General features: G+C 41.0%; 1 protein-coding gene across 1 annotated transcript in view; it reads left to right on the plus strand.

The window, feature by feature from the left end:
• The window catches only part of cntn2 (contactin 2), a 46,091-nt gene extending 19,147 nt beyond the window's left edge, over positions 1–26,944 (plus strand). The window contains exons 10-23 of the mRNA XM_086117835.1: positions 109–238; positions 355–505; positions 2,665–2,792; positions 3,088–3,263; positions 4,737–4,857; positions 8,478–8,636; positions 8,845–8,994; positions 12,282–12,352; positions 12,460–12,694; positions 15,294–15,409; positions 15,688–15,874; positions 18,027–18,139; positions 20,802–20,970; positions 21,145–26,944. Coding sequence (XP_085973961.1) covers positions 109–238; positions 355–505; positions 2,665–2,792; positions 3,088–3,263; positions 4,737–4,857; positions 8,478–8,636; positions 8,845–8,994; positions 12,282–12,352; positions 12,460–12,694; positions 15,294–15,409; positions 15,688–15,874; positions 18,027–18,139; positions 20,802–20,970; positions 21,145–21,242 — 2,004 coding nt within the window. The 3' untranslated portion in view covers positions 21,243–26,944. The remainder of the gene's footprint in view (positions 1–108; positions 239–354; positions 506–2,664; positions 2,793–3,087; positions 3,264–4,736; positions 4,858–8,477; positions 8,637–8,844; positions 8,995–12,281; positions 12,353–12,459; positions 12,695–15,293; positions 15,410–15,687; positions 15,875–18,026; positions 18,140–20,801; positions 20,971–21,144) is intronic.
• Positions 26,945–27,698: the final 754 nt, after the last annotated feature.

A 27,698-nucleotide genomic window follows, 5' to 3' on the forward strand; every position in this document is an offset into this window, starting at 1 on the left:
TGTGCTCCAAGGAAAATGAGTACAATAACAACACCTGTAAAGTGAAAACACTTTCGAACCTCCCTTCTCCCTTGTGTCTTTCCACCCACAACCCTATGCGCTCTCCAGGATAGAGTAGAAGTAAATGCAGCTCATCTCAAAATCAGCAACCTAGCCCTGGAGGATTCTGGGATGTACCAGTGTGTCGCTGAGAACAAGCATGGAACTATCTACTCTACTGCTGAGCTTCGAGTCCAAGGTAAAGCAGAGTACTGTATCCTATGAACGAGAATAACCGACCGAAACATTGCACCCCCCTCTTCAGCTAAAGTTCGGTCAACTCCATCTCTGTTCTGCACATTCTCCCCGCTCCAGTTCAGGCTCCAGACTTCAGATTGAACCCTGTGCGGAAACTGATCCCTGCAGCCAGAGGGGGACAAGTGATGATTGAGTGTCGCCCACGAGCAGCCCCTAAACCAAGCTTGTTCTGGAGTCGTGGGACTGAGTTACTCACCAACAGCAGCAGGTAACAACAATAAATACATTCCGGATTATGATATGGATACTTGACAATAAAACAGTGGTTATTGATACACCAAGGGTGTGTGGAACAACACAAATATAACCTGATATTTTCTCTTGACTGAGTTTAACACAGCTGTCTCAAGAAGATTGAGAGATAGTTATAATTCTGTCTTGCAAAAATGTGATGTTATATTTTTCCCTCTTTTACAAGAGCAATGTGGATATCATTTAGTCGAGGTAGGGACACCATGGCACCACTGACCGTGGACAAGATTTAAGCCGCTTTTCCGTTACGTGTTGCTTCTCCAATTACAAGCTTGCACCAATCAAATGGGGAAGGTTCACCAGAACTGTGGAGCCTCCACTGCACACTTGCGGGATTCTGCCATAAGATTCCATGAGTGGCAAGTCTGGCCCCTGGTTTTGTGTTGAGATTCATATTTTAAATTACCACTGCATGATGTGGCTGTCTTCAATCTATTTCTGGGTTTAAGCCAATGAAAGACAGCCTCCGGCCGCCGCCAAGACACAACAATACAGTACATCCAGTACAAACACAGTATATTGTGTTTTACAACAATATAGCACTTGACGATATTTTCAATGTAATCGGCATCAATGGATGAAATAGTGAAGCTTGTGGTAAAAATTTCCACAAGCCGTCGCTCTCAATCACTTACTTGCCTGCCAATAATTCCCTTGGCCACCTCTTCAAATTGCTGCCACTGGTGGCACGCTCAAATCATTCTATGGTGTCCGAAGCCGAGGGACCGCCAAGGCTCCAGGCTGCAAATGAAGGACGTTGTCATTGCAGTCAAGTCCACCGGCAGGTTCCAAGGGACACGCCTCACGGTCCTCTCGAGACTTGGACATCCCTCATTCAAATGAATGGCCCTGGCGAGCAGTGTGTGATACTCAACATTTTTTCCACAAGCTTCAGTATTTCAGATAGATACAGGTACATATGAAATTGTACATATCTTCAAGTATTGTAAAACACAATCTATGCATAGTGTATACAGTGTATTTTTATGACTTCGCTCACTTAACCAGGAAATGGGTTGGAGTTGAAAAACTGCATTCGTCGGCCAATCAGATGACAGTGATGAAACAGCCCCGCTCGGCCTGCTTTTTAAAAGCACGTCGGAAGAGATTATGACAAAAAAGTGTTTTTAAAGACAACAATTAATATGATTCAATGATGAATTTATTACATGAGCATCCCAGAGGGTCACGGTTGGGTCAGCCAGGCCCAGGACCATTATTAACGACTGTTACCTTCCTAATGTTCTGTCAGCGCAAGTGGGTATGTAGGAGTGTCGTCGTGATGCCATCGAGATAACATATTACCGTACTGGCCCAAATATAAGACTGCCCTGATTAGAAGACGACCCCCTCTTTTTCAAGACTCAAGTATGAAAAAAGACTTTTTGAACACCAAATACATTTTCATACAGAAATAATTACAGTACATCTGAAACAAATGATTATAACAATATATTTGAGAGAAAAAAGCATGTTATTTTGCCTCATTCAAATCTATAAAGTGCAATCACAGTCGTAAATGAATGGCTTCTGTTTTTTGAAATGAAAATGACATCATAACTTCTCCTCAGCTGCCGGTTAACCCGGCCGATCTTCGACCCACTTTTCTCCAGATTGTCACTACGTTTCTCCATTTTCTGTTATCTCTTCTATTATTTTCTTCTCTTTTCCTTCTTACCGCTATTTTTTATTTTTCTTCTTTGTGCTACCGCTATTTTTATTATTCGTGGCAGGGATTCAATTTGGCCTGGGGAGTCAAGTTCAGCATTCGCTTCAATGATATCTGGCGCCATCTACCGTCGTGAATGGGTATACTGTCTAGACCCCGAATATAAGACGACCCCCACTTCTTTAGTCTTATTTCAATGCAAAAAACAGTTTTATATTCGGGCCAAGACGGTAGGTACGCGATTTCAGAACTTAACATGGAGGCAAATGTGTCAAGTCCATGCAGAAATGAAGATTCAAGAATGCAAACTAAATACGACCATTTTGACCCCAGACATTCTTTTCCATCACAATTCAGATACCGTGTTGTTGTTTCGCATAATATGTCCACTATCATTAATGTTACAGTTGCAACCCTGATTGACTTTGTGTGAAATGTCTGTCCAGGGTGACTGTGACTCCTGATGGCATCTTGTGGATCACTAACATAAGCAGGGCAGATGAAGGGAAATACACTTGCTTTGCTGAGAATTACCTGGGCAAAGCTAACAGCACAGGACACCTCTCTGTCAGAGGTATCATTTACACGCATTCACAGAAATTCGACTACAGTTTTCTTTGACAAACTTGGCTTTGGAAACCAAACAATATCTCCTTATTAAAGCACATAATAATTGTTTATTACCGCCACTTGCATTTGCGACAGCAAAGCAGATGCCAAACATCCAACGCTGGGGTGCCAAAAAGAAGACAATTATACTCTCTGTTGCTACTGAATACAACCATCAACCCGAATATTCTTTTCAATTTACGACTTCTTCATTCTTTTGTGTTGCTTGAAAAACTCTCAATGTGGTCAAACACCCACAGATGCAACCAAAATCACATTGGCTCCCTCCAACGCCGACATCAATCAAGGTGAGAATGTGACACTCCAGTGCCATGCCTCTCATGATCCCACCATGGACCTGACCTTCACCTGGGCCCTCAATGGGGCTCTTCTGGACCTGGAGGACTCCACAGGTCCATACCACCGAATAGAAGGGGTGAGTGAATGCTGAGATTTCTTGTGGATAATATTAATCTATTCATCAACAACTAATCGATGATCACATTTAATCGCTATTTTAATGGTTTAGAGCCATTGTTTGACTTTAAATTGTCAAAATTCTTCTCTGATTTCTGTTGTTCTTCATGAATGCAGACTGATTACTGTATTTTCTGCACTATAAAGCACTTCGGATTTTAAGGCGCACCTTCAATGAATGGCCTATTTTAAAACTGTTTTCACAAATAGGGCGCACTGTATCATAAGGCGCATATAATTTAAGTTACAATAGTAGCTTCGGTTGCGCTATGCATCCACTAGATGGTGCTACCCTAAAGGGAGTACACTACAATACAGCTTCATTTATATAGAGCCTTCACAACTGCTGCAGCTGTAACAATGAGAACCGGTCACAAACAAGGACATGAAACATATAAATACAAATGGCATTACAAAAAAATAAATGAAAGCCAGAAGTTATGAAGACAATTGATTAGACAAAAAGGCACACAAACCTCGTGGGCTCACACCCACAAGGGGCTAAATATCCTGAGAAGTCTTGCTTGTCTCCTTCTTCCTTCATTTAGCCAGTAGTTAACTATGCTTTGATATTGTCTTTGTTTCATAATGGCTACACAGAGCTCAAAAAAGTAGCTGTCCGTTTGAGTGCGTGTTGGCGAATGCACATGTCAATTAATGTCAGGCAGAACCCTTTTAGGTTACAATTAGTTCCTGCTATTTACCACTAGATGGCATGGAAGCACCAATTGGGAAACAACTCAGTGCGGAAAATTGTAATTCCATACATAAGTATTATATGGTGCAGTCATCTTTTGAGAAAATTGAATGCTTTTAGGTGCGCCTTTAGTGCAGAAAATACGCTATTTGATGTCTTTAATCAAAGTAAGAAATTTGCAAACATCTGCCTTTACTTTCAAAACTATGACCAAACCAGTAACTGAATCCGTTTCAGAAAGGGTAATGAGGACAACATAAATAGCTCTCATCTGATATTGCTTAATTGTTGCGAATTGTTTATCACTAAACAATACCAAATAAACAACAATTGGTTAATAAACAGGAAACATGAAAAATGCATTTGTAATACACTTAAAATTGTATCCGATCATTTGATTAATCAATAGAATAATTGATTGATAATTTATTCTAAAAATATTCGATAGTGACAACCCTAGTGAATAGAGTATTGAAAGACATTAGCACAGTCAACTATTAGTAGTTGTCTATCTTATTTTGAAATGTTTTCACTCCACTCAAGAGAATACAGGACACAGTTTTATATTTTATCTAAGTTTTATTTAAGATGCCTCTCATAGTTCTGGAGTATTAAACTATAGTAAACAAAATGGTTCTGAATCTGAATTATTTTAAAACATATGTTTGCAAGCATATTGCTCTATTGTGTTTTTTTGTTTGTTTGTTTTTGTTTTTTGTGGTTGCAACCTTGTAGAAGGAAACCACTGGAGACCTGCTTATTGTGAACGCTCAGCTGAGTCAGGCAGGCACTTATACATGTGCAGCTCAAACTGTGGTCGACAGCGCCTCAGTTACAGCCAAACTGGTTGTACGAGGTAAGATGCATTTCAGTTCTCATTCGAACATATATTACAAATACTGTACACAGCTGTATTTGGTGTTTTGACCCTCGTTTGGAGGGATCTGACAGATGCTCAAAATGTTTGAAAGTGAAATGAGTAATGTTGTCATTAGTTTACTGTATAGCTACATTCAACTATTTTGTAGCTCTATCCATCTATTTTCTGCTGCTTATGGCATTCAACAGGGAAACATAGTCTCTACGGCAGGGGTGCCCAAACTTTTTGGACCGAAGATCTACTTTTCGATCAACTAACCTCCCGGGATCTACCCTTACCGGCATGCGCGCACACACACACACACACACACACACACACACACACACACACACACACACACACACACACACACACACACACACTCATGATGAGAAACAGCCTGAAACTGAGGCATGCGATGCACTTTTGCAGCCTGTTAACTATCGTAGCTCACACGTACCGTTTTAAAGTGCTTCCCTGGGCCCTCCTAGATTCCTATTCTTTGCCCGTGCCCTCGGTGAATTGTACACGAAGCAAACTCTGAATGAGAAGAATGACGATAAAAGATAGAGCGCAACAGCTCTGATCACAAGCTGCAATTGCAGACTGCTGAGCGCTAACAACTTCCGGTGACGTAATCACGCGCCACCGTAAATTCAAGATTTACCTGCTTTATTTTATTTTTTAAATATTTTTTGGGTGAAAATGAGACTGATAGGATGATTAGGGTGCAGCGTACATTAACACAAAAATATATATTACTAACATGTACAAAGACACACAAATGGTTGTTTGTTTTTTTTCTCCTCGACACTCCTCGGATCTACTTGGGACCTGTCTTACATCTACTGGTAGATCAGGATCGACGTAATGGGCACCCCTGCTCTTCGGCATGTCATTGGCTTCCCATGAGCCTCCTTCCAATAGTTAACAGTACAATGTAGTTTATTTTACTCATCCATATACTGTACTTATAAGTAGCAACACCAGAGAGACTGATCATTTTGCAGTGGTCTTGTCGTTATTTTTTCCAGAGCATGAAATGCCAATAACTGTGAACATATTACATGAAAACTAAAGTTTCTAGACATTGGTATATGTACGAACCCAATTCCAATGAAGTTGGGATGTTGTGCTGAATATTTAAAAAAAAAAACGGAATAAAATGATTTGCAAATCATGTTCAACCTATATTTAATTGAATACACTACAAAGACAAGATATTTAATGTTCAAACTGAGAAACGTTATTTTTTTTAGCAAATAATCATAGTTCAAATCATAATTTTATGGCTGCAGCATGTTCAACAAAAGCTGGGACAGGTGGTAAAAAAGACTAAGAAAGTTGTGGAATGTTTGGAAGATCCAACATGTGAACAGGCTAACTGGGAACAGGTGGGAGGCATGATTGGGTATACAAGGAAACTTCCCTGAATTGCTCAATTTGTCACAAGCAAAATAATGACTGCGTGAGAAAGTAGTCGAATAGTTTAGACTGTGTTCCTCAACGTACAATTGCAAAGAATTTACCGATGTCATCATCTACGGACCATATCATCAAAAGGTTCAGAAAATCTGGAGACATCACTGCATGTTGGTAAGGCCCAAAACCAACATTGAATGGCCGTGAACTTCCATCCCTCAGGCGGCACCGCATCAAGAGCACAATGTATCAAGCCACCACGTGGGCTCAGGAACACTTCAGAAAACCCAGTAAATACAGGTGGACGCTTCATCTGTAACAGGGATGGCAATTTTCCACGGATGCGCGGAAGTCCGCCGTTTTATTTCTTAAATTGATCATTTTTGTGAATCGTCTAAATCCGTTGAGAAAATTTTAGGGGGGGTCAGGTACCTTATCGTCGAGTTTTCACAAGCTCTCCCGATCAGGCTTTCCATCTTCCGATTGTAAACAGCCCTGCGATTGGACGTGTATGATGTCTTACTTGTTGTGATTGGTCACCCCGTCCAGGCCACGCCCCTTTCTGCTTTTTTCATCACTAGCCATTGCCATCCCTGCTGTAAGTAATCAATTTCTCAACAACACCCAGAAACACTGGTTTCTCTGGGTCTGAGATCATCTAAAATGGACTGATGCGAAGTGAAAAACTGTACTGTGGTCTGACGAGTCCACATTTCACATTATTTTTGCAAATTGGGGGCATTATTTCCTCAAGGCCAAAGAGGAAAAACCATCCAGACTGTCTTGGACGGAAAGTTCAAAAGAAAGCATCTGTGATGGAATGGGGCTGTGTTAGTGCCAATGGCATGTGAAACAAACACATCTGTGTCGGAACCATTAAATGCTGAAAGGTTCGAACAGGTTTTGGGAAAACATGTTACCATCGAAGCAACATATTTTTTTTGAACACCCCTGTTTATTTCAGCACGTCAGTGCCAAACCACATGTTACAACCACGTGTTACAACACTGTGGCTTTGGAGTAAAAGAATGAGGGCAATAGAATGGCCTGCCTGCAGTCCAGACCTGTCTCCAATTGAAAACATGTGGTGAGTTATGAAGCGTAAAATATGACAACAGAGACCCCCGACTGTGGAACATCTGAAGCTGTACGTTAAGAAATAATGGAAAAGAATTCCACCCACAAATCTTCCAAAATGTGTGTCCTCAGTTCCCAAATGTTTAATGAATGTTGTTAAAAGAAACGGTGACGTGACATAGTAGTAAACATGACCCTGTCCCAGCTTCTTTGGAACGTGTTGCAGCCATAAAATTTTAAGTAAATTTCTATTGACTAGGCGGCATGGTGGACCAGCGGTTAGCACGTCGACTTCACAGTGCAGAGGGACCAGCTCAATTCCAGCTCCGGCCTCCCTGTGTGGAGTTTGCATGTTGTCCCTGGGCCTGCGTGGGTTTTCTCCGGCGGGTACTCCAGTTTCCTCCCACATTCCAAAAACATGCATGGCAGGCTGATTGAACACTCTAAATTGTTCCTAGGTGTGAATGTGGGCGTGGATGGTTGTTCGTCTCTGTGTGCCCTGCGATTGGCTGGCAACCGATTTGGGGTGTCCCCTGCCTACTGCCCGAAGACAGCTGGGATAGGTTCCAGCACCACCCTAGTGAGGATAAAGCGGTTTGGAAAATGAATGAATTTCTACTGACTAAAAACAATAAAGTTTATCACTTTGAAAATTAAATATCTTGTCTTTGTAATGTATTCAATAAAACATAGGTTGAACATGATTTGCAAATCATTGCATTCTGTTTTTATTTATGTTTAACACAACGTCCCAACTTCATTGGCATTAGGTTTGTATGATTGGCCACTAGAACGGTTTTCGTTCGGTCAAACCCTCAAGTAATCTATACTACTGCAACACACCTGTGGGTACACCTGTACAGTGACAATTGACGGCACAACGTTATTCATTCATTTATTTTTACACTGGTAGAATAAACACAAACATTTATGTACTTAATTTCCTTAGGTTAATCTTCCAGCTGACTGGAACAAAAATGTGCCAGTCAAATAAATGAATTTATGAAATGAAAATAAATACATGTTACTCCCAAATAGTACATTCAAGTGTGAATGTAAAGTACTTTTTATGTAGACAATGTGTGAGATCTTAATTTTGGCTTCTGTGTTGTGCCCAGGGCCCCCAGGACCACCTGGCGGTTTACTGGTAAGGAATGTAGCAGAGACATCTGTGGAGCTGAGGTGGAGTCGTGGCTATGACAACCACAGTCCAATCGGCAATTATGTGATCATGGGACGATCTTCTCTGTCATCAATGTGGAAACAGATGCGGACTGGTGTGTTAACTGTCAAAAAATAATTAAAACATGATGTATTAGGTGGTTTTAAAGTGAAGACATACCTGTTTGAAAGTTTGCTGTTTAAAAATCAACAATATCAATTGAAATGCTGGAGTTGATGGAAGTCATAAAAAAATACTTTATGTTTGATATCAATTTTGATGACCCTTTACATTGACATGAACTCATCTCATTTTCAAAACAGAGCCAGTGAACATTGAGGGGAATGCGGAGTCTGCACATGTGATTGGGCTAGTACCCTGGATGGATTATGAATTTCAGGTCATTGCCAGCAATATACTGGGCAGTGGAGAGCCCAGCATGCCCTCACATACCATCCGCACGCAACAATTAGGTAAGGGAGCACAGTTCTCTCTCACAAACATGAAATAATGAATTCAGGAACTATTTTTCAATTGTGGTGAGTGGTCATCGAAGTACCTGATCACTACCACTCCATATTTTTTCAACACCACTTATCCTGAACAGAGTTGCGAGATGGGGCAGGGGGTGGGGGTGTAGGGGTGCTGGAGCCTCTCCCAGCTGAGTTCGGGCGGAAGGCAGACTACACCCTGAACCTGTTGCCAGTCAGTCGCAGGGCACATAGAGAGACGATCAACCATTCACCCCACACCCACATGTCACTGAATGGGAACCGATCCCACACTGCTACCACACAAGTCAGGCGAATGTACCACTGCATCATCAGCGACACGACCTTAGTATGACTTAACAGCCAATGACACATGAGTAATACAAAGCACGACCTACAACTAGATTGACACTCGGAATCATGAAACTGTCAAGAAAACTTGGTAAGCCAGAACGGATATGACAAGCTGACTGGCTGTAATTTATATATATTTTTTTGCTTATGTGAGTTTTCTCAAACATGCACGTTTGGTGATTTGAAGACTCAATTGTCCATTGGTGTGACTGATTATGGTTGTTTATGCCCTGTATATTGACCTGTAATTGATTGGCAACTATTCCAAGATGGAGCCTGCCTCCCTTCAGATGGCACAGGCTCCAGTTCACTGTTGCCCTGCACAGAGTAACAGGTCAAAAATGATGTATGGAGTCCAAAATGAAAAACAAAACTCCAAATAAGACTGTCGTCACTTTAACACAACATGCTCTATACAATTGGCACATCGGATGTGCAACTATAGAGACAAAATGTATTTGCCTCTGCCTTTTCAGTCTCACCATAGCAGTCAGACACAACCGATGCAGGATGCACCATTCATATAAATTAATGCAGAGCGGTCGACTGTTCCGGAACATGTGGTGCTCCGGATATTAAAAAAAGAAAAAGTGTCACATTGCCCAAAACAAGCAAAAATGCTTGGTAGATAATTGCGATCTATGTTTGACCAGTGGCTTCAGTGATGTAATGTGTCACTGTGGGAGCTAGCAGACAAGCCCAAAGTTAGCTGGAAGCTAATTACTTCACTCGGCCCTGATTGCTGCTAGTTTTAATAGATATCAGCTGTGAGGAAAAAAAGAGCAGCCACACAAAGTGAGGCTTCATTGTTAGATTATCATTAATACTAGGCAAGAATTGTGTGCTAAGACAACTCTCTCTCTTTCTCTCTCTCTCCTGGACTAGAGTTGGGTAGGCGTCGCGGGCGAACGTCGGCACATGGGGGGTGGTTGGGGGAGAGGGGAAGGAAGGGGCGCCTGACCAGGGAGTTCAGGGTCGGGCGGTCCGCATATTGGTTGGCCGCCGGGGCCGCCGTCCACTCCCCGCATAGAAAGAGAGAGAGACAGATGGAGAGAGAGAGAAAGAGAGAGAGAGAGCGAGCAATTGCAAACTAAAAAAGCAATTGCGAACTGGGAAGTACACTAGAGCACCCACAAAGATTGCGTGCAGCCATCTCGTTACCTCTGCGTCCCGCGTCCTAGACGCACAATTTTCCCGCGGGACGCACAGTTCCAAATAATGTGCGTTTTTTTGGGACGCAAGGAAATTTCTCAGTCAAAACAAACAAAAAAAAAACTACGAGAAACACACACACACACATGCCAGCAATCCCGCGGCCGTGCAGCAGACGTGTTTATGATTCGTCAATTAAGGATGATTAGACAATTAAGGATGGAAGAGACCTGCTTTTGTTCTTATAAGCCTCCTCTCTCTCTCTCTCTCTCTCTTAGCCGCGCGCACACACACAAGCACACACTAGCACGCATGTAAACAACACCGATTAAAGATCAAAGAATAACCCACGTGATAAGACAGAAAGAAGATGCACAGCCAATCAACATGGCTTTGCATCTTCTCAGCTCTCCCCCTCCCATCAATAAATAATATATATCTATTTTTTAATTTATGAATATGTTTGAAAAAAATCCACGATGCACTGAAGCCGCGATAAACGAACCGCGAAATAGAGAGGGATCACTGTATAGGCTAATCGCTATGAAAAATATTATGAAACAGTCTTGGTTATTGTATAATATACTGGTTGTAGCATGGTAACTTTAGGAATAAAACATTCGTCACAACGTGTAGAAATGCTAATGTTAACTGTTGGTAGAACTAATGATGACGTGTGTTCGATTCTTTCGTCAAATTGATAGTAGATTACACATGCGTCGTTTTGGGAAGAGAATGTCAAGCCACATCAATACTTACCTGTATTAATGATTACCAGTAAATTAATCTTTGCACTGTGAGATTGGAAAAAATACTCTGATTTTGTGGTATGTTGTATTCATGATGCCATATGAGTACAACATATTTTGATCCATTTATTTTATTGAATAAACCTGGAGTACACAGCTACTGATGGAATGTTCATTGTTAATGCAGTTTTCAAACATTTACCCTTGAAACGTTATACTTTTGAGTTTCAGAATTCTTGATTATGAATATCAGTCAAAATAGAAAAATGGGTTCCCATGATGAACGTTTACGGAACCCAAAATTAGTTACCATGGTTTCCCATTGGGTAATCCGACGGAACCGAAAAACGGTTACCTGAAATTTCCGAAATCCTCAGGCCTGCTACTGAATTATTTAAATTTTTGCAGCGTTTATTTATAATTTTATGTATATGTTGTTGTTTGTGTTATTATTATATGATATGAATTGAATAAGTAGACCATTTCAGAATTCGAAATTTGGGACTCTCAAAATGCATAATGGGACTGGTACTTTTCTGATCAGCGAGTCCCTGGAACTCGCTGGTGGTAAACTGTAAAATTATCACTGTGCGTGGATTGCATTTTCCCTCATGATGGCAGCTCTTCATAACTGAGCCGATGAATTAAACTTGTCAATTTCATGTGCAGCTCTTTGCATGTGGCGCACGCAGCATACACAGCCAAACAAATACCCCTCCCCCCACCACCATCATGATGACACCTTTACCAAGCAATCAAGTATATTTTGCTTATCTGTGTAGCCACAGAACTAAATACAGCTTAACTCTCGTTTCTGACATGGTGTCCTGCAGTGACTTGAAAGTGGCTGCCAAGTTGGGTGTGGGTTGACTTGCTGAAGATATACTTGGTCCTTTAATGTCACAGTTAATGGGTGGGCAGGCATTCCAGATTACTCACTTTTTGTATACAACCAAATAAATAGTAACATTCCCATGTGTCTCCTTTAATCAATGTTAATTTGGTTTGGTTCAGCTCCGTCAGTGGCTCCCAGTGGACTTGGAGGTGGAGGTGGAGATCGCAATGAACTTATCGTAACATGGACAGTAAGTTGAAAACTAATAAATGAATGAACATCTGATGGCACATGGAAAACTGGTACTTGCTTTGAAGCTATATTTGCTGACTATTTCTCTACTGCTTGACCTTCCAGCCCATGGCCAGAGAATACCAGAATGGTGATAGCTTTGGCTACATCCTGGCTTTCAGGAAGACAGACACATCATCATGGACAGAAGTGCGCATACCTTTCGTGGAGTCATCCCGATATGTGTACTACAATGCCACTCTGATGCCATACAGCCCCTTTGAAGTGAAAATTAAAGCCGTTAACCGAAGGGGCGAAGGTCCCTTCAGCCAGATCGCTGTTGTCCATTCTGCTGAGGAAGGTCAGTCAATCTGATATGTTTCTTTTGTTGAGACACTAATTAACACAATGGATATAAATGGCCTCCACATTAGGGATGGAACTGACTAGTCGACTTAGGGCTGGGAAATAAGTCACTGTCAATATACCGTATATTGCAATAGACACCTGTTCAATATTTGTTCAATAGCTATTGCACTTAATATGAGTTTGATTTAAAAAAAATAATCAGGAAGCAAACCCTAATCCTGTCATTCTGCGTGCTGCAGGTAGATGATACGATATGACATTAGGTTTGTACCAATAATAATGACATATACAGCATCGATATCGACTGATAAAATCGACTCATCTCCTTTGCCACTGCTCACTGACTGTTAGAGCTTGAGGTCGAATTAAGCCAGTGGTTCTCAATTATTTTCTGTCATACCCCCCCAAGGAAGAGGAAAACATCTCGCACCCCCCACCCCCCGGCACGGCTATAAATAGTATCATTTGTCTATAAAATTGTTATAAGTACACCTTTGCATAACACTATCCTTATTAACGTATAAGAGAATAAAAAAAGAAAGAAATATGGACCAACTTTATGGACCAACTTACAACAAAGAATAGCTTTAGTAACTGGAACAGAAAAAATTTAAAGTGCATCTGAAATTCAAAAATAACATTGAATCCTTAATTTAACAATAAATATTTTTTGACTGACCATGTCAAACCATATGATACTGAAAAATAAAATGACATAAACTCAATAACTAATAATGCATTGAAACTCATCACCAACATTACCTCAGGAGCACAATATTTTAAAAAAACTTTAACCAGCAAAACAAAAATATATAAAATAATTTGTGCTTTTTCTTTTTTTTTTAATCAAAGATGATGTAATGGCTACAATGAGCACATTTTGCAATGCACAGGAAGCGAGGTTTGAAGCAGGACACAGCAACTCTCGGCTCCTGCTCAATGTGTAGCCGGGACTTGTATTCTTAGTTTACTGAAGTAACAGTCACAAAGCGGCATGATTGTTGGCAATATTTGGCACGTTTTCACTGAAAAAAAAACTCAAGCCGCATATCAGCGTGATTGGGGTGTAATGTCTTTAAGTGGCGCCTTAATTTATTTGGCTTCATGCTGTCCGCTACCAAAGTTTTTAGACAAAGTAAGCACATCAATCTTCCCTCGTCTGCCACCGCAGGCACATTGAAGCCAAGTTCTACATACGCCTCGTCATATTTCCTCCCTGAGAATGCTCCCTGCGCAAACTCTGCCAATGAGAGCGCCAAACGCACCCCCCCTGACGGAGCCTTGCGCCCCCCGGGTCAGAAACACTGACTTAAGCCACTCGCGTGTGTTGGATGTGGAATCCTCCCTGAAATCAACATTCGATTGATTTACAAAGCAAACTCCTGCCTGAAGACAGCTGGGATAGGCTACAGAACACCCCGTGACATTTGTGAGGATAAGCGGATCAGAAAATAGATGGATGGATATCGTAACTCAAAACATAGTAAGTTGTGTTAAACATTGACATTAGAATACATTTCCCCACTTTTTTATGCACGTTATACGATTTGACCACCAGAGGGCACCCAAAGCTTTGCGTTGACACAGCGGTCTTATCTATTTCGCTGTACATCAGTGGCCTCCAACTTTTTTGTTGTGTGTCACGGACCGGCAACTATTTTTTTCTTTGCTTTTAAATTGGCAGTTTTAAAGCACTGGTACTAACAACAAAGATAATTATAGATTAATTAATTATTTTATGAGCATATCTTTTTTTCAGGTATTTCAAACAGTGTTATTCAACTGCCCAACAAATGTAGAATAAAATAAAATAACACGGTGAACTGGACCAATCAGGAATAATATATGCTTAAATTATGATCCTGCATACGGCGTTGGCATCTTTGCTACATGCAACTGTGACTGAACAAAAGATGACAGGATTGATTGCTGTTTTCATGAGTGGCTGCCAGGCTAATTGTTAACTCCTAAACTGTTAATGTTTACGGGGGGCAGGCTGTGCAGACTTTGCTCGCATTTTCATGCTTTCCACTTGATCATTTGGGTGCTACTTGTTCTAATGATTCAACAGGTTTCTTGCATTGCCTTGTTTTTGTCGTCATAGCACGCACAACAGCTTCCTCCTCCACTTCCCCCTGTAGATAACGCTAGGGTAGGAACTTCTCTTGTCAAAATAGCTTCATCTTCGGAAGTCATGGCTGCCCATTCGCAGCGCGTTTCGCTGTACTTTTGGTCAACTTGTTACTATTTCTGTTTCGTGCGTCTTCTTTATTGGCGTTGTGTTTATTTCAACTTACAAACCAATGTTAGAAGGGTGCCTCCTATTCCATTTCCACATTCCCGCCATGTCTGATATAGTAAATTTGCTCACAGCTTGCAGGTCTGTTTCTGTGCGGCCTGGTTCCAAATGGGCCGAGGTATCGTACCGGTCCGTGGACTGGTGGTTGGGGACTGATACTGTACATCACCTCCAGGCGCCAAAATAGACAACAAGGATGTGTTTTCATCAACCCAGTATCTCTGCTGGTGAAATTGCACATGACATTTTCATATTTTAACATCCATAACTGTAATTAACCGTTCGTTCACAGAGCCGACAGTTGGACCTTTAAGCATAAATGTCACTGCACTGACAGCTTTTGAGATCCAAGTGTCATGGGAGCCTGTCCTGCAACCGAATACCAATGGCATCCTCAGGGGATATGAGGTGATGACATTCTTACTGACTCAATGCAACCAACAAGTGCATTTTACAGTGCTGAAAAGTACAAATTATATTATGTGGCGACTCGTCATCATTCTTGGTCGATTTTATTTTGGTAGTGAATTAAATGTATAAGTTTAATATTATTTCTCATCACCCAATGAGAGTATATTATTTGACAATACCTTGATTGTACAGTACAATTGTCTTCACTTGGTGAGATTCATTTGTGAATAGAGAATATGTCACATTCTGACAATGTCTATTATGGCGGCCTTTAGATCCGATACTGGCGACAGCATGAACGGGAAGCAGCAGCAGACAGAGTGCGGACAGCAGGACTTGAAACAACGGCCAGGGTGTCTGGACTGCGCCCGAGCACTCGATATCATGTTGCAGTTCTGGCATATAACAGCGCGGGCACTGGCCCACCCTCACCACGATCCACTGTCACCACCAAGAAACCACGTAGGTTTGCTTACTTCCCATGCATGCACAGAGAATTCAGATGTAGGGATTGGTATCGTAATCAGTCATTTCATTGAGTTTGGTAGATTATAGGGAATGTATTGCATTTAATCATGTTAGTAAGCAACTGTGCCCACTGCATGATTTAATCTTGACTCGTGTGCAGTTTTAAGAACAGGATCATGTTAACGATGAGAAGTTCAGCTTCATCCATGCAGAATTTAGCTATCGGACGCATAGTGCTCAGTAGACTAAGATTCTTTCATCTCATTGAAATATAAAAAAAATACTTCACTTTCATCAAATGCTCTTCTCTAATCAGATGACTTAAGCTTGGTTTATGCTTGACGCATCCGTGAGGTCCACATGGCTCAACGTGGTAAAAATGACAATATTTCCAGCAACCACGCCTCTCTACATGGCATCCACATTGGCACCACGCTGCCATGAAAATGCATCTGTGCCGAACGAGCAAAAGCTGTCGTAAACAGAAACAGTAGTTTCTACTTTCGGATTCTTTGTTTTCATTTACTTTGTTGTTGTCAATAGTTTATTGATTTAAAAAACAAAAAAAAACAAAACCAAAAGATGAACTAATTTTCTACTTCTATTGTGGTGAAGAGTTGTTCATGTACCTTAGACGCACTTCACTGCCTCCTATAGTCTGGGACAATATCAGCGAACAGCCAGGGCAAGCTACAGAGTATCGAAGCTGCAAAAGTTGTCACTCTGATTCCACGTTCCCTTGAATTTTCCATCCGTCTGAACATTCACGCATATCTTGAGCCACAGGGAGCAGCATCAGCGACCAAACCAGTATCACACTTGTCTAAAACCTGCAATCATAACAAGGTATGTGATGTAGTACCATATGAGAAAATTCAAATGATCTTTATATCAAAATAGAACATATCATCGAATGGAGATCTATGAAATGAATAAAATTGGCCCATGTTTGTTACTTTTATTTTGGCACACAGGTTATTTTAAACGTAATTAATTAAGGCCAGGCTCGGTGGCCCAGCGGTGAGCGCGTCGACCTCACAGTACCGGGTTCAATTCTGGCCTCCCTGTGTGGAGTTAGCATGTTCTCCCCGGGCCTGCGTGGGTTTTCTCCAGGTACTCCGGTTTCCTCCCACATTCCAAAAACATGTATGGCAGGCTGATTGAACACTCTAAATTGTCCCGAGGTGTGAGGATAGTTGTTCGTCTCTGTGTGCCATGCGATTGACCGGTTCAGGGTGTCCCCCGCCGACTGCCTGAAGACGGCTGGGATAGGCTCCAGCACCCCCCGCGACCCTTGTGTGAAAATGGACGGATGGACGTATAACTATGGTCACATATTGTCCTCTCATAAATAATGGAAATCATGTCGTTTAATAAAACACCAAAAAAAATCCAAATCACCTGACCTTTGAAACGCACAAAAGAGCCTCATTCAAGGGACTCGTAAACTACGTCCATGTTTGGACTTCCTGAATGGAGCGGTCCTCGCATCGCCTGCAGCCTCTCTCTCATCTGTGGTGAGTGTATGTGTGTCAACGTATGCATCAAACTATCGTAGAACAACTGAGTGCAACTTTAATGGAAGTGGGGAATACTCTGGTGTCCTATTTGTCGATTAAAGTGGGGTGGAAATGAAGGAATGAGTGTAGAAATGTAGTGTGTGCACGCCAGCTGTCACCGTGTGCGCCGAGGGTGAGAGAAGTACGCAATTGCTCACTTGTGCAGCTTTAGAGGGAACATTGGTCTGATTCCACACATCTCTTTTCCGCACAAAATGTACTTGTTTCAAGCATAAACCTAGTTCAAAACAATTCATATTCATGTTGTCCTTATCCAACACAGAGAAACAGCTCTCTATCTCCCCGTTTCATTCTCTCTGCTCTGCTCGTTTGCATGTTCTCCCCGTGCCTGCGTGGGTTTTCTCCGGGTACTCCGGTTTTCTCCCACAAACTAATCACACAGGGGTCTTACTAACTCATCAGGATCTGAAATGAGAGAATCATATATATTTAAATGTTGGCATGGTTTATTTACTCGAATAAAATGAATATGATAAGGAAACTACATTTCATGATGAGAAAATGTAACTTTAGTGGACTCAGTCGGTTTGGAAAATTTCAACTAAAGTAGTTGGTTCTTTTTTCAGCTCCTAATCGCCCTCCTGGAAATGTATCATGGAGGACAGATGGTTCATGGGTAATTGTGCGATGGGACCACGTGAAGGCCATGCACAATGAGTCAGCAATACTTGGATACAAAGTGAGTGTTTTCTGCTCCTGCTTCACAAACACTAATAGTAATAAAAATGCATATTATGGTGAATATTCAATATTAAAGTATGGTCAATGTCAATTAATGACTGTTGATCACTATGCACCTTCCGGTATTGTTTACATCGTCAATTGTCAATATATTCAATGTCACAGATTGGCTCTGTTATAGTTCATTAAAATAAATACATAAATAAAAAATACTGAAACTTCAAAGCTGCTCAAACCCACTCAAACTCCAAATGATCGAATGGAAAAAGAAGAAGAAAAATCTTTATTTGCCTCACAATGGAGAAATTCGCAATTTACAGCAGCAAAAACGGGACACCAGATATGTCACTTTTGTACCTTTGAGCTTTGGAGCGCCTACGCACAATGTCCTTCATTCATACACTCATGTTGGATCATAACAATAAATCTGTCGGTGAGGGGGAAAAACCCCCATAGCTAATTATTAATTAATATTTATTGTTAACCCTCATTTAGATTGATGGTTTGTTTTAATGAGTAATAAAATAGCATGTAAAACTAAATCAAAGTTCATATTAATACGATAAAAGTATTACTTTGTACACCTTGCCCACATTTGGAGCATAAGTGAATTTTTATTTGGGGAATGGTCTTCTACATGGAAATGACCCCAAAAGTGGCTGTAGGACATGTAGAAAAAACAATTTCTTTGTATGTTTTTTTTTTTACATTTTGGCGAAAGTTTACATGACTAACATCATTCAGAATGTTCCTCAATGGCTCGGTTCACAATGCAGCTCTTCATGCTCAATTTGGATTGATGTGGTAATGAATGTGCTGGAAAACACACTTATGCGATTTGGTGTTGAAGCATTTTTGGGGGGGGAGGCAGGGGGTGATAAACGAGGCAGCGTGAATTGAATATTTTTTTCTACACGGAGCGAGGGAAATATCTGTTTGTTTGTTTTTAAAGCACAAGGTTGTGTGCACAAGACTTAAATTAAAGTAAATAATTTTGACTAATGTCTTCATGTTACAAAATGCACCCTTTGCGTGCTAATGCTAGATTCCAGACACGACTATCCCAATGTCAGAAATGAAATCAGGCATCAGCCACAGCGTGCTTCCCTTTTAGAAAATAATTTATCACCGCCGTGATGCCATGGAAGGGAGGGTTGTGTCGTATAAAGTATTTTCGGTGAAATAATGGCGAACTTTCAGAGCCTGTTGCTAACACGGGCCAAGTCGTGAAACTGCACTACGCACACTGCTTCTCTTTACATCGCGGATGACCAGGATTACCACTACTGTGCCTGTGTATCTATCTAAACTCTATATAAATAAAGCTGTATCGTATTGTATTGTATTCCCTTCAGCATAGCTCCATCTAGAGCAGGGGTCGGAACCTTTTTGACTAAGAGAGCCATAGAACCAAAATATTTGGAAATGAGAGCCATATACATACATACATACATACATATATATATATATACAAAACTTTAAAAGTGATTTCAACAAAGTGTCAGTATAATAAGCCTCTCAATGTATTCTTTAAAATCATTTTGTGATAATACTCACCATTAATGTGAATGGTTTTCCGTTCCTCAGGATTGCTGAAAATCCAGCAAAACTATCGGAATGAAAATCATCTTGCCGGGTCGATACGCGAAGTTACTGCTGGCTAGCTTGCACCCTGCTCAGTAGCTTGCACGCTTCCTTTCGGCCGTCTCTCGCACAGTATTTTGATGCGAACGTAGCATGGGGCGTGTCAAAGTGCCGCTCTGCATTCGACCGTTTCATCGATGGTATTTTGTCATTGCAAATCAGACACACCGCAGAACAAAGGCGAATCCTTCGGTCCATTCGTCCCGAAGTCTACCAAACTCGTCATCTTTTTTTCTTTTCGCCATCTTATTCGTTTAGGATTAGCTTTGAGCTAATGGCCGAGCGGGTTGATTCAAAAGGGGGCGTATACCTGTTTCCACAGCAACGGCAACGTTGTCCAGTATCATCCAATCAAAATGGCTCCTGGAGCCAACTGCAGCCCGAACGTGGAAATGAGCAGTGAAAAATCGATCGATGGATGCATTAATAAACAAGCGAGAATATTTTTTTATCTGCGAGTCAGATGCAATCATCAAAAGAACCATATATGGCTCGCAAGCCATAGGTTCCCGACCCCTGATCTAGAGGATGCATTACACAACCGCAGCCACTATTGTAGCTTCTATTCTATGTGCCTTATGAGACTCCGAAGCGCCTTATTGTGCGGAAAACACAGTACACGAAATCTGACCTCTACATTTGACCCATCACAGTAAACACACACTGTTGGTGGCACATACCTGGAGCAGCAGGCTGCCCAGGTGCCCATGCAGTTTTGGGGTATCAGTGTCTTGCTCAGAAACACCACAGCCGTTAGTCTCTGGGATGGTCTTGCACCGGGGTCCCCATAGTGGCAGGTGACAATCTCATCCACTTGGCCACAATACCCTGACTTAGTGCTCTCCTCCAATCCTTCAAAGAACTACCCTTGACTTCAAATTTTGCACTTGAGGTGCTCTCCCAAGTTTTTTGCGGTGAAAACTTTCACAGCCGTCGCAAATTGCGCCCCAGTCTTTTACTAGATCACGTGCAGCATGGCTTTACGGTAACTGAAACTGTTGCTTCCATGATGACAGGTTCTGTACAAGCATGAGGGTCAAACAGTCTTGAAAGTCCTGGACAGAGAGAAGACATCCGTGAATTTGCCCCTGCCCAAAGACAATGGATATGTTGTATTGGAAGTGCGATCCTGGGCTGAAGGTGGGGACGGACCTGCGCACGAAATTATTGTCTCCCGGGACTCAGGTGAATAACTACAATTTAATAGCTTTCTCATTACAGAAAAAAATACTGTTATTGGAAAAGTACTTGACAATATTGCTTGTGACTGAAAATATTTGCCTATTTACATTTGAATCAAATACACAACAAATAGTATCAAAAGTGAGCTAAATGTGTGATATGCTTTGTCTTTCTCAGGAACCGGCATGATGGTGCAGAACAAGGCAATTGTCTCCAGTCATTCGCTCCACCTGGTCATTGGCATGTTTCTTTTTACAATTGTGTCAGCCCGATGATTTCACTTCGCTTTTTAGTCTACTGACTTAAATTGAAAACATATGTCGTTTAAAAAAAAATTTTTGGTTTGAAACATCAATGTGATTTTTTTTAGAAAGATGATTGTGTAGTCAAGCACTGGAGTCAACATTTTAAGGGGAAAGTCTCACGTGTTATGTGTCAAACCAACGATCATGATAAGAGCTTTCACTTTTGCCTTCATAAACATTGCATGGACACACAAACCACAATGGAGGTGAGCAAGTGGTTGAAGAGTTTCAGCAGGTTGCATGAACATGCAATCATTCCATTTCGGGACAACAATATACGGATGGTCTTGAAACATGTGTCACCAGAAACTGAATCTGAATGATTCACATTTCAATGTGAATCACTGAACTTAAAAATAAGTGCATTGAAAAACTGAATCTGAATTACAAAAATATGATTTTCATTTTTTTTATTTTGGTGAATCTTAGCTTTGAAAAACAGAATCTGAATCGCGCAATTTGAATTTGTGTTCCTTGCCGGAAATGCAATTCGGAACATTTTTTCACATTCCGTTTTAAAAACACAAATTGAAATCTTTTTCCACACAGATTCAGCTCACCTGACTTTTCACAGTCAATTTTACAAGTAAGAATTCAAGTCTTCTCAATAAAAATTCAGTTTGTGTGACAAACATCCGAGTACTTAAGGAAGAACACGGATCTCCTCTATGTCCAATCAGCACCTTCGTCTTGAGAATGTGACACAAGATCTGCATAGGCGGTGGGGTTTTGATTATAATTTCCAAAGTGGCGTGATAACTTTCTGAAACCTTCATGGAGGGATAAAAAGGGGTATGTGCATGTTTAACAAAATGAAGCCCTGTAGTCAGTATGTCTCGTTTTCAGTTGTTTTTATTTATTTATTTATTTATTGGTTTCTTTGGTCCCCCCCCCCCCCCCCCTCCCAACAAAAACATCATGGCCACATTGAATTCCATGCTTTAGGCATTACTGACACCTAGCGGTAGAACCATCACACAGCACGTATCAATAGACACTGGGAGCTCATCTCTTAATTCGAAATTAGCTAATCCTGTTTCATGATTTGTCACGATTGTCCGTTCTATTTAGGACAGTCTTTTGGAACTAGAATGACTTGATTACGCTGCCTTATGCCTGATCAACCACATTTTTAAGATAATTTCAGTACTGGATTTGTGAGGTGAACCATGATTCACCCACACAAGAATTTAAGAACATTAAATATGAGATGGTACGGCAAAAGAGGAAAAGAGAAATTACTTATACCACAAAGGTGAAATTAAGGTATCATAAAGATTAAGAGCCCTTTGTTGCAGATAACATTTTTCCCAGAGAGCATTTGTCACATGATCAAAATGAAGGTGTGGATTGGACAAAGATCTGTGTTGTGCAATCAATTGGTCTTCCTTAATTAAGTACTCAGATTTTTGACACACAAACTGAATTTTTATGGATAAGATGTAAAGTTTTACCTGTAAAACTGAATGTGAAAAACCATGTGAACTGAATTTGTGAGGAAGAGATTTGTACTTGTAAAATTTAAAATGTAATAATATACAGAAATGGACATTTTCAGTGAGGAACACAAATTCAAATTGAGTGATTCGGATTCAGGCCCGCCCGGTAGTCCAGTGGTTAGCACGTTGGCTTCACAGTGCAGAGGTACTGGGTTCGATTCCAGCTCCGGCCTCCCTGTGTGGAGTTTGCATGTTCTCCCCGGGCCTGCGTGGGTTTTCTCCGGGTGCTCCGGTTTCCTCCCACATTCCAAAAACATGCATGGCAGGCTGATTGGACGCTCTAAATTGTCCCTAGGTGTGAGTGTGGGCGTGAATGGTTGTTCGTCTCTGCGTGCCCTGCGATTGGCTGGCAACTGATTCAGGGTGTACCCGCCTACTGCCCGAAGACCAGCACCCCCTGCGACCCTAGTGAGGATCAAGCGGTTTGGAAAATGGATGGATGGATGATTCGGATTCAGCTTTTCAAAGTAAAGATTCAAACCAAACAATGCAAGTTCAACTCTTGTAATTCAAATTCAGTTGTTGAATGCACTTATTCAAATCTAGCAAACTTCATTTTCTGGTGGCACATATTTTAGCCCACAGTATATGCACTACACCAGAGTTAGGGGGGCAAGACCCATCAGAAATCCGTTTAGCCCCCACCCATTCAACACCCCCAGTAATGTATCTATTCATTAACAATTCCGGTTTCCGTGCGTGTGCGCTGCAGCTGTACCCTGCGTCTGTTTTGTTTGCTTGCACATTAGGGTCACATTCGTAAAAAACCTCAGAGCGCGCACTGATTCATTGCGACCTTCGGGAACTTGGAGCTTTGCTCAAATTTGTCTTTTGGCTATTCAGAGTGCACTAAAATGGCGCTAGGCACTTGGCGCTCCGACTAGGGATGTGCGTGTGCTGGCTGTGTTCGGAAACTAATGGGAGCGAAGTGCACGCTACCACACCGGAACACACTCACTCTCAGAGTAGTGCATGGGCGTCAGAGTGAATTTCCGAATGCGTCTTAGGTTTAGAGTTAGTTCGCTTGCAAACCATCTCAGCAATGTAAAAAAAAAAAAACAACAACCCAGGACCACCCAAATCTCCTAATTTCTCAGGGGGGTAAAGAAGAAGAAGGTAATTGGAAACATTAGACTTGTCCAACTCCTGAAGGAGCACCAGCCGCAGCTCGTCAGTGTGCAGGCTTCAAAATTGTGTGCAACAAGCATTCCCCAATAAGAACAGGGGAAACCCGTGGTGTGATGTAGTCGTACGATTTGGGCATTTCTGTCGAAATGAGCAGTTATAAAGACATAATCAGTTACCGCGATAGGACGGCAGGGTCTAAATCTCTGGGCAAATTCATATATTATATTCAATACATGTCTTTGCCATGCACCACGACTCAAGTAAGTGAAGTCATGAAAATCAGATTTTTTCTCGGGCAATTTATCATAAGGTCAAAAATCTTGGCGCAGTCTCTGCTGCTTTCTCAAATTTCATCACACAAGTAATGTACTTACTTTTTGTATTACAATTCTTGATGAAAACAGGCCCATCCACTTTTATGAAATGTGCTTCATTTGTGTCAAGGTAACAGAGGAAGGGCATCACCTTCTCAATACCTCCCGTCAATTGGACAATTTCTTTCAAGCCCCTAAAAAAAGACAATAATCCCTAAATGAAATTATTTTGTGAAGCTCAATCACATCTTGCTATTACAAACCAAGTTTGGTGGTGTCTAAAGGGAAAATCACAAACACTGAATATTCAAACACTTGTAACTGTATATATTTACTGTTTGGCCTTTGCATGTTCAAAATTAGTTTTTTCTTAATTCTGAGCTGAAATAGTTTCTTTCTGTCTGAGGTTGCAATAGAGACTATTTTAAATGTGTCATTCTGTTAGTTGTGAATGTGTGAGGGACACAAATTGACCAAACATTCGCCGTTTCCAGCTGTTTGAGTGTAGCCAAGGCAAATGACAGATCAGGTTGTAGTTGCTTGCTGTATTACAAAATCATTTTTGGCTGTACTGTATTCAATGTTGCTCTTCTTGAATGAGCTGTTGGAAAATTATTGCAAAACACAACCATTATAATGGCCAAATTCTAGCTCTCGCTCATGATTGCCATTGTCTTTGACTTGGCTGTACTGATACACCATCCTAACCATTTCCATCTTAACACATATCCTGTTCACGGCTGCAGGGAGCTGGAGCCTATACCAGCTGACACTCTTAACTGGTGGCCAGGCTCTTGAAGGGCACAGATCGAGACAGACAGCCATTTTCACTCACATTCACTCTGTCACTGAAGGAAAATGTCCCGCTGCACCAGGGTTGTCAAACTCGTTTTTGTCGCCGGCCACATTTTAGTTAGCGTTTCCCGTTATGACTTTGAAACCATATAAAGAAGTCAAGAATCGCGATTTATTCAACTCTTGTTTAAGTTACTGTAATGAGGGGTTTGGTAACAAGAAAATGCTTACAATATTTATCTTTGTTACCTTCAAGAGCATCGTGGAAGTTTATATGTTTGATTTGTTTTCGCGGGCCACATTAAATGATGTGGCGGACCAGATCTGCCCACCCGGGCCTTGATTTGGAGGCACTACACCATCCGTGTCTTGTAATTATCGACACTATCTGAGATGTAATTTTGTCACCAGTCAGTGGGAAACTTTTGTTATTTATTTATTTTTTAATTTACTGTGTATCTTTATCTATTGTCAGGGGAGTTGTACAAAATGTTTCCTTTAATTGTCCCGTTTTTTTGATAATAATTATGAACAATTTAAAAATGCTGGTGTAATGTGTTTTATTTTATTGCAACTATTTTAATGCTGATAGGTTGATATAAAGTTCCCGACAGCGATGAAAGGGTTGGCCACCTAAGCTCGCAGTTAACAATGTCATATATCCCCCTGACTGTAATCCTGTCAGCTTCTATCAGCTCTTATGTAAAACTTTGTCACATTTATTACACTATACAGGAAGAGGTTGAACTTAAGCAGAATGATTTAAAACCTTTCTCTCATAATTAAAAACAAAGGTCGAGCATCAATTGATTTTACAACCGGTATAGTGGACCCCTGCATCCTCACGCTGTGGCATCTGTGGAAAATCGCAGATTTTTATCTTGAATTTGTTTTTCGCATTTCATGAAACGTTTTTTGTTGGAGGTTTTTTTTTGGGTGGTGTTAAAAGATCTTTTTTTTTCTCAATGCATTCATAAATGGCATCAACATTTTCACGATTCACCGGCCGGCCGTTCCCTATACACTGTGAATAACGATGGTCTGCTGTGCTTATTTTTCTTAATGACGTTGCCTTAATTTTATTGATTGTCACTCATTTTACTAAGTTCAGAATTGCACTAGAGGAACAGCAACAAATTGATTGGATTACCATAAAAATACAAAAATAATAATAAAGCCGCGAGTTTGCTGTAAACTATTCCTTGTTTGTTTTATTTATTTATTTTATAGTGCACGAATAACAAGGAGTTCATCCTAAATCTATAAACTATTCCTTTCTTTCTTGTTTGCCTCTGCCCTGCTCTTCACATAAGGTTGTGGCCAGGATGAAGCATGACAAAAGGGGAAATTACAAGCATACTGTCATAAAAAAAAAATGGTGTGATACAAATAATGTGTTGGTAAAGTTGACCAACATGTCGTTTCAAAATGTGTTCCATGGTTATTGGAATTGGACTCATTTTGTCATCCGTCCATCCATTTTCAACCACTTTTCCCATTCAAAGTCATGGCGTGAGCCGGAGCCTGTCTGGGCTGACTTTGGGCACCTTGTGTCAGAATCTATCACCTTGGTATTCCCTGGTCAAGACAGGGTCGAACAACTATTCACACCTTCATTCACCTTGTACATGTTTGCGTCTTCAGCTACCCCAACGTGAACAAACACTGGGGGAATGTGCAAATCCAACTCCAACCAAGAACCTAATTGTGTATGCATATGTGTGTGTGTTTGAAGACAGAATTTCACAATGCCTTTAGTATTTTTAGTCTTGAGCTTTATTAGTAGATTGGTTTGAAAACCAACCCATAGAAAAACATCAAATTAGTCATGTGCAATTATCATGTTGCCTTTCAGCTTCTTGGGAATAGATGAACAAACATTTGAGGGGGGTTTAAAGTTGTTCAATATGTATTCAATAAACACCCTGTGGTTGTATTTCATGTGTGGGCATTTTATTTCTTTTGTCATCCATGACTTCAAAAACTGTCATTTAGTTGCCGGAGCAGCAATTGTGAGGGTGCATATAACAACCGCTTCAATGATCTCATTTAAATCAGGAGCTGCCGAAGTGACTTTCTTTTTTGTACCACTCGTGTTCAGAATACTGGACGCCTGTTTGATTCTCAGTCTTATGCAATGGGGCATCCAGTACTTTGACATAATGCTCCGAAATCCAGCCAACCTCCTTTCAACAGTCCCTGAGAGGTAATCTCAAGCCTTGGGCAATAAACAGAATGATCATTAGTCATTTCCAAATGCTTGCACTAAGGTCTTACGAGTTAAGGAATACAAAGCCCATAGTCCTCATTTTTTAATGTTATGCTTCATCAGTTTGGTGCCCCAAGCATTAAATGCTTTGTGGTGCCCCCCCACCACCACCATTTTATGATGTAGGCCGAAATTGCGCTTCCCCTCCTTGACAGACCAGCATCCGCCACTGATTCAATGAAACCAAAGACCAAAAATTTGCAAAGGTAAATTTGGCAAGCTGTACAGAGACGAGGTGCAGAGACTGTTCACGTTGGTCAGTCCCTTAGCCAATCAGGATGCAGAACACAATTCACTTTTTTAAAAAAAGCATTTTAAAAAAATCCGTGAAACAGCGAAGCTGCGGAAGGTGAAGCGCGTTATAGTGAGGGATTACTCTATGCTTACAGTATTCTGGACATAACGTGAAAACAGTGAATAT

The sequence above is a fragment of the Hippocampus guttulatus genome, chromosome 8 (assembly GCF_054856545.1).
Source record: "Hippocampus guttulatus isolate MCC_2025c chromosome 8, RoL_Hgut_1.0, whole genome shotgun sequence".
Classification (NCBI taxonomy): domain Eukaryota; kingdom Metazoa; phylum Chordata; class Actinopteri; order Syngnathiformes; family Syngnathidae; genus Hippocampus; species Hippocampus guttulatus.